At 40.2% G+C, this 7376-nt stretch overlaps 1 protein-coding gene across 1 annotated transcript; it reads right to left on the bottom strand.

Moving 5' to 3' along the window:
* Window positions 1–1086: 1086 nt before the first annotated feature.
* LOC107664143 (protein FAM43B-like) lies at window positions 1087–3113 on the bottom strand. The gene has a single exon (XM_016454602.1). It carries the CDS (start codon window positions 2941–2943, stop codon window positions 1999–2001), a length of 945 nt encoding a protein of 314 aa, XP_016310088.1. The 5' UTR covers window positions 2944–3113; the 3' UTR covers window positions 1087–1998.
* Between the last annotated feature and the right edge of the window lie 4263 nt (window positions 3114–7376).

Here is a 7376-nt window from a genome sequence, read left to right as displayed (position 1 = left end):
AATGCATGCCTCACAATAATGCTAAATGTGGGATCCTCCCATAATGCACCTTCCTGCTGCCATCTGGATGTAATTTTCTGACTGTATTTGCTGTTTCATGCATATGTCTCTCTCTCTCTCTCTCGGTCTCGTTAATGCCTGTTGACAAAAACACACATTTCAGTCAGAACATCTAGAAGACCTCTAAAAAAAATCAAAAAGATCAAACACCCACATCACCCAGTCATTTTAGATTAATTAAACCAGTCACCTAAAGAATCCCACAATATTTCAAGGATCAAATATATATATTTAAAAATAATTACATCATAAACAAACTAAATTTGCACATTTTATGTACACATTAGCAAATGGTGCCACACTTTTGTTTTGTAAAGCCTGTGACTTTACCGAAAAAGTGCAGATAATATTATCACTTGGAAAACTAATAAGCACAAATCACAAATTTAAATCATCCACATAGCCCAAAAAGGGCACGGGACGAGTTAATCCATTGCCTAAACCCAAGTATAAGCAATAGCAATAGTGATGTCTGTCCTAGCAAGCACCACTAATGAAACCATTTCAACAGCACTTCAGAAAAGAGATCTTGTTGTGGTGAATTTGACGCAGATCTTATGGAATTGCGTGCATTTATGTGCTTGTCCTTTTGTCCGTTGTAATCAGCTATGCGCTGAGAGGCTGTTGAAGGCTCTTCTGGCTGATTTCATGTCAAACTGAAAGCTCTGTGCTGCCTGCCCAGGTGTTTTGTGCTCACTTCCTGTACAATTCAATCGGCTGATTAATAGCCTCACTTTGACGGAAAAGCTAAATGCCCTACAGATGAAATCAGTTCCTTCCACAGCCCACTCACAGGCTGTCAATGTATATTTTTTCCTTTTCTTTGAGTTAAGTATTTTTTAAGCTAGGAATTATGATCTTTTGAAATAGAGCCTGTAAATCAGCAGTCTGCATTTTCAAATGCACTCAATCCGATCATCCCGGGATGAAACAAATGGAAAGCTGGGGCTCCCAAAATTCATAATTGATATAAGCAAACATTTTATTATACAACATTTGGCAATTTTTCACACTGACAGTGTCCCATTGTGCAGAAAAAGATGAAAGTAGTAGAAAAATCACCATTTTCCCCAATCAGTTTCCAGAAGATTAATACGATGAGCTGAAATTACAAAAACACATGCCAGAGTTGACAGATGGGAGCTACGACCTTCACGTGAACGGCATAAAAATTTGTTTTTATGACTACCAAATTACACCAACACATATTCAGCATGAATTACAATTTATATAAATACAAGATACATTGCTGCCATTTGGTCCCAGACAAATCACAGTGTAAAACAGACACCTTTTATAAACGTTTTAAAAGGCTCATCTCAAACGTCACAGATGATGCCTCCACTTGTTATGCATTACTGATTAGCAGAGCTATGATGAACGGTAGCAGTAAACATGTCAAGTCAATGGCTCGATTCCTAAGTTCCCAATGCCAATAAACCAGCTTTAACCGCATCCCACTGAAGCTGAGCCAGTTGAAAGAGGTCACCAGGGGGACAGTTATGAACCATCTGGGCATACAAAAAGTCACATTTTAAGGTTCCTTCTCATAGTCCATCAGTTTAAAGCACTTGGCACGTACTCACAAAATCACTCGGTGCCGTGAGTACAAGATGAATGCTTTATCGTCTTTGGGTGTGTGGTTTAAGCTTTGCTTGATGTCGGGGGTAAATAAAGGCTTTTCGGTGTAAGCTCTCGACCAACTGATGATTGGTGTACCTGTGGTCTTCCTTATATTGTGCTTCTTCTGGCTCTTCCTCTCCATGCAGCTCATGTAATGCTTCCTTGTTGGCATCGTGGCTGCCAACAGTCCTTATCCCAAGTTTCGAGGGGTTGTTTCACGGTGCATCGATGGACGTACCAGACAGAGTGGGTTGGCGGGAAAGGCGACAGGACAGAGGCTCATTGGTGAGGACACTAAACTGTATCCATGTGACGTCACACCAGAGTGCTGATAGTCATCTGTGCTTCATCCCAGCTGGTAATCGAAACCTCATCCAGTCTATTTACGATCTTCCCCAGATCTTTCTCTGGAGGAGGAGGAGGACTGGGAGTGCCGGCGTTTTTCATGTTGAAGGATTCAGCATCCCTCGGTCCGTCCTCATCCTCCTCCTCTTCCTCAGTAATCGAGGACAGCCGTGTGGCACTTCCAGGCTTGTCTGCAGGTGGCTGGTAGTGGCACTGGCCGTTCAGGAGTCTCCGAAGAGGCATAAGAGGCACAGTGTCCTCGCCCAACAGCTGCTGCTGGCAATGGCGGAAGTCGGATTGCCGCTTTAGTCGCTTGAACTCTGTAAACGCCGACGTTGAGTTTTGGTACAGGCTGAGCGCCAGTGCTCTGGCCTTTTCCGCCTTCGCCAACAGCACGGCGTGGCATCGTAGAACCACCGCTTTATTCTTCACCTGATGCCTGTAAATCCACGCAAAGATCTTTGGCCGGAAGGGGTCAGCGGTGCAGTATGTGATACGGTTGAGGGGATAGAGGTGGACGGGCTTCTTTTTGCCGCCTTTATCCACCCCCATGCGGATGCCGTGCGGCCCGACGGTGAGCTTCATCTTGGCGCTCTGTTCGCCAAAGTTGCTGTGAGTCCAAATCTTAGCCACCGCCTCCTGCGTGCAATCCTCGCCTTTAGCCATGATGGTGACCGTGCTGCCCAGGTAACGCACGTTGTAGGTGGGTTCCTCTTTGTTGAGCTCCACTTTCTGGCGTTTGCTGTGGAAAACACTTCCCAGCCAGTGAAACGGGCAGTCGGGAACGAGGTCCGGACAGGAGTGGAGCAAAGTCGAAAGCAGGGAATGATAAGTCAGTCCGGCTCCAAGACTTTTCGGCTTGCTTTTGGACTCATTCTCCACCAGCACAAACTTGCTCCTTTTCCAGGGCAGCATGATCCAGGCAAAGAGGAAAGGATTCAGCACTCTCCCCCAACCAGCAATGAAGAGTGTTCTGGTGTGTGTGTGTGTTTTTCAGAGAAGCACAGCAAAGGAAACTGCTCTGGCACTCGCTGACGAGAGACTGAAAGCAGAAAGGCTCCGCTGCTCTGCTCGCTCCTCCTTCCTCTTCCTCCTCCTCCTGCATCACTGAGTGCTGATCAGCGCTGGGCTCAAAGCCTCGGCGGTCCTCATTTAACTCCTTCAAACCCCTCACTGTCTCACCTGACGGGTTATTGTGCCGAATCTGACCACTGACCCTGAGGCAGAAGAAGAGGGTTCATCCTCATGTCAGAGTGCCCTATGAGAATGCTTTGACCTGCTGGGAGTCATTTCTACCATCGGTGTATACCATCACACCTCCCAGCTCTAATTTATTTCATTCAGCCTCTGGAAAAACTCCAGGAAATGACTTTACATAACGGCTGCAAATGAAAGAAGGCGCTAGAACAAGCACGTTAATGTGGTTATTAAATGTCCAGTGGAGCGAGTGCGTAGGCTGCAGATCCTGAAACGACTGGAGAAACATTTGCTTCTCGACATTTGAACATGTTCACAATTGAAAGGATGAATCACTTTCTTATCAGCTATAATTTCACTACATTTCAAGCCAAAGAATAAGAACTTAAATACATCTTACTTTTCTACTTTAGACTTTTTTTTGTAACTATTCAAGTTATTTGAACAAAGATCAAGTCTTTCAATAAGAGTTTCCTTAAATTAACAGTTGATCCAAAAATGAAAATTAAGGTACTCACCCTCATGTCTTCCCAAACCTATATGATTTGTTCCCTCCATGAAGCACAAAAGCTTGAATTTTTAATTCTGTGCAAATTATGCATGGTTTCTCACACAAAGCTATCATATGGCTTCAGAAGTCTTATGGCACACAAATCACATGGACCACTTTTATAGTGCTTTTGATTGCTTTCTGATGCCTGAAAGCTCCAGTCCCTATTAATTTATAGTTGTATGGAAAAAAAGCAACCAATACATGCATTAATTTCTATTTTTGTGTCATCATAAGGGTTTGGAACAAGTAAATGATGGCATAACTGTTATTTTTGGGTGAAATAATCCTATAACGAACCATAATGCAGTAATGAATGTGCTTTACATAATGAAACGTCAATAAATGTTTCTTTCCTGCTGAAACCAGATTACAGCATCACTATTACTCAATTATATGTTAGACGGCTTGCAGCTGATAAGCATTTTCAACGTTCCCCACAGTCACTGAGTCTCAGGATCTCATTGGGTTGAAGTGTATTAGATGAGCCGTTCTGCCAGGGCAGGGCAGGGCAGGTCAGCAGTTATGCATTACATCGAGAAGCATTTCCATCAATCCGATAGACTGCGCAGAGGAGTGGAACTGCTCCTGTCACTCTGAGATTGCTTCTCTGTTTGATGGATTGGTTCCTATTCCCAATCAGTCATTACAGAGCTGTTATTGCACGCCAGGGAATTTGTGTGTTAGTCATTCACAGAACAAAAGGTGGAACATATAAAGAACATCTTGAAGCGGTTAACTGCTTAGCTGCTGACTATTTTGAAGCACTGAACTGCTCATGCTTCATCACACTATCTTAAATCCTGGGTTTATTCAAGGCAATTTTCACCCTGTGTTAAAGGGATAGTTCACCCCAAAAAAATTTGACATCATTTCCTCACCCTCATGTCATTCCAAACCTGTATGACTTACTTTCCTTTGTGGAATATAAAAGAAATTGAGAAATACGAGAAGTGTTTTTTGTTGTTGTTTTTTTAAAGTCAACGGGCTCCAATTTTGTTTGGTTCCCAACATTCTTCAAAATATCTTCTTTTGTGTTTTGTGCACACACAGTTTTGTAATGACATGAGGGTGAGTAAATGATGACAATTTTCATTTTTGGGTGAACTGTCCCTTTAAGCAATGTTTCACTTGTTATATTAAAAAATGGGTTAGCATTGTGTTTTACCCTGATCCACCTAAGCCATGGTCCACCTTCAAATTACAAATCTCACGAAACCTACAAAGAACATATCCAGGTCACATTATATTGCTATTACTGTAAATAAATAAATAAATAAATAAATAAACAAAATTATTTAAAAAAAAATAATAATAATAATTAACAGTAAAATTATTTTTTTATTTTATTGACTTATTACTTTATTTATTATCTTTATTTTATTTATTTCTTACCTTTGATTTTGTGGTGAAAGACAATCTTGACTGGTTTTGTGAGACTCACAAACTACACAGTGCTGGAATGTAACAGTAAGTTAAGCAATAGACAACTAATCATAAACTGCCTCAATGCTAGCCTCATTAAATATTCATGTGCTTTGTGCAGCTGCAGAAACTTTTGGGTGCTGTTGTTGGTTTAAGAGAAAAATGTGTCTACTAATGGCAAACACTCCTCTGCATTTTCCATATTTTTCTGTAATATATTTCAGAAGAAGATGCCCCAATTTACTTAGGAACATTTACACAGATGGTTCAATAAATGTTATTAAACTCATAAATATGCAAATGGTATTTATATGCTGTTTAGGAGCATGTTTATCACATAATATTTATTATGAACCACAGTGAAATTTTAATTTAAATAATGCCACAGCAGTCTCTGCAAACAAATGTACAGAAGACCTTGGAAAAATTAATTGAGACACATCCTAAGATAACGTTAACCTTGAGTTAAAAATGACACTTGGTAAACAATTCATTAAAGCCCGAGTCCTCACATGCCCTTGCCACAAATGGCAAAGTTTCCTGTCCTCACATTTTTCCCTCAAAGGCTGACCCTGAAATCACACAGCTCCCTATGTATGACAAACCCAGTGACACAAGCAACAACCAACTTTTATGTCTATTTTTACCCTTTAAAGGGAGCTGTCGCCTATATCTCCAGAGAAGCCCTGAAGGCTAGGACACTTGTTTCAGTCCATTACGTGAGACGGCTTTTTTTGTGAGGAGTATAAAAAGCGAAAGCTATTGATTTCCTAGAGTGGACAGTGATGTAGCCGTGTAAGCGAGGGGTTACATGTGGCTGCCTTTATCATTTTTGACAGAAAGCGAGAGTGGAATGAATCTTGCAGTGACGTTTGCAGTGCCTCGACCTTATGGGGACGATATAAAGCAGGGCTGTAATACAAAGAACATGCCCATGACAACTTGAAAACTAACTCTGAGCGGACAGGGCCGGAGCTTGCCATATCTCCCTAGCCTTTACGAGGCTTGATGCGCACGGTTCACATTGACGTATCTGCCTCAGGCGTTAGCACTGTGCAAGCACCGAACTGATGAATGAAATCGGGAAACATCTGCGAGAGGATCGACTCCAGGCTATGTTTTGATTCAATTCCATCAGTCACAATTTAGTCAATTCCCAAATCCTTTTCTGATCAGACTCCAGGAAAGGAAGAGCATTTGTGCAAGCTGTCACGGATCGCACATTCTGTCCAGTAACAGAAAATGGGACACCAGCTCCCCGATCCAAGTGAATGCATTATGAAAGCCTTCTGTGTGGCAGAATAGCACCTCATCTGCATATGAAAGAGGAGTGTGTGAGGGAATTAATTAACTGTGTGACTTTTACTAATGAGGAAAAAGGAGATCTGGAAGAAATGAAGACTTTGACTGTGATTTACAACAGTGGGATGTAATTCAAAATGCTTATGTAACTACAAGACTTTTGGACAGACAGACTTGTGTCTGGTCTGAAGCAAATGGACAGACATTTCAACTTTGAAAAGAGTACAGACTATGTTCAGGGTCATATTTCACTTCAAAATTAAAAGAAAGAAATTATAAAATTATATTTAGATATTACACTTTGTATAAAGAAAACACTTTTTAAGGACTATTTTGTGCATTGTGACATTATTTGGGCATATTAATTTAATTAAAAATGTAATTGAATTATTTACTTTTCCAATTATCATTTAAAATCACTCATTTATTGTAATAAAAACACATATTCTTTATTAAATACTTTGTTAATCCAAAACAATATATTGAAATTGCGAAGCCAGATTCCCAAGATGAATGATTCTCATGAGACAGTTTTTTTTTTTAATTAACTGATTCTTTTAATTGTTTTAATAAAAAAAAAATACCAGTTACTGGTTCAAATCAGTCTGAAACACGGTCCCTGTATCATTTACATTATTAGCAGAGAAATGATTTCTTTCATATGTTCGGAAAAAAAAAAAGAACGTTATCTGAAATATTCCAAAATGAACTGGAATTGAATCAAAAACAGAATCAAACAGAGTGAATCAGAATCATATCATATATAGGCTATATATATATATATATATATACATATACACAGGTGCATCTCAATAAATTTGAATGTTGTGGAAAAGTTCATTTATTTCAGTAATTCAACTCAAATTGTGAAACT

Source organism: Sinocyclocheilus anshuiensis, unplaced genomic scaffold, assembly GCF_001515605.1.
Source record: "Sinocyclocheilus anshuiensis isolate Anshui unplaced genomic scaffold, SAMN03320099.WGS_v1.1 scaffold67, whole genome shotgun sequence".
In the NCBI taxonomy this organism is placed as follows: domain Eukaryota; kingdom Metazoa; phylum Chordata; class Actinopteri; order Cypriniformes; family Cyprinidae; genus Sinocyclocheilus; species Sinocyclocheilus anshuiensis.
Note: the sequence above shows the minus strand (reverse complement) of the source record. Positions and strands in the feature narration are given on the sequence as shown.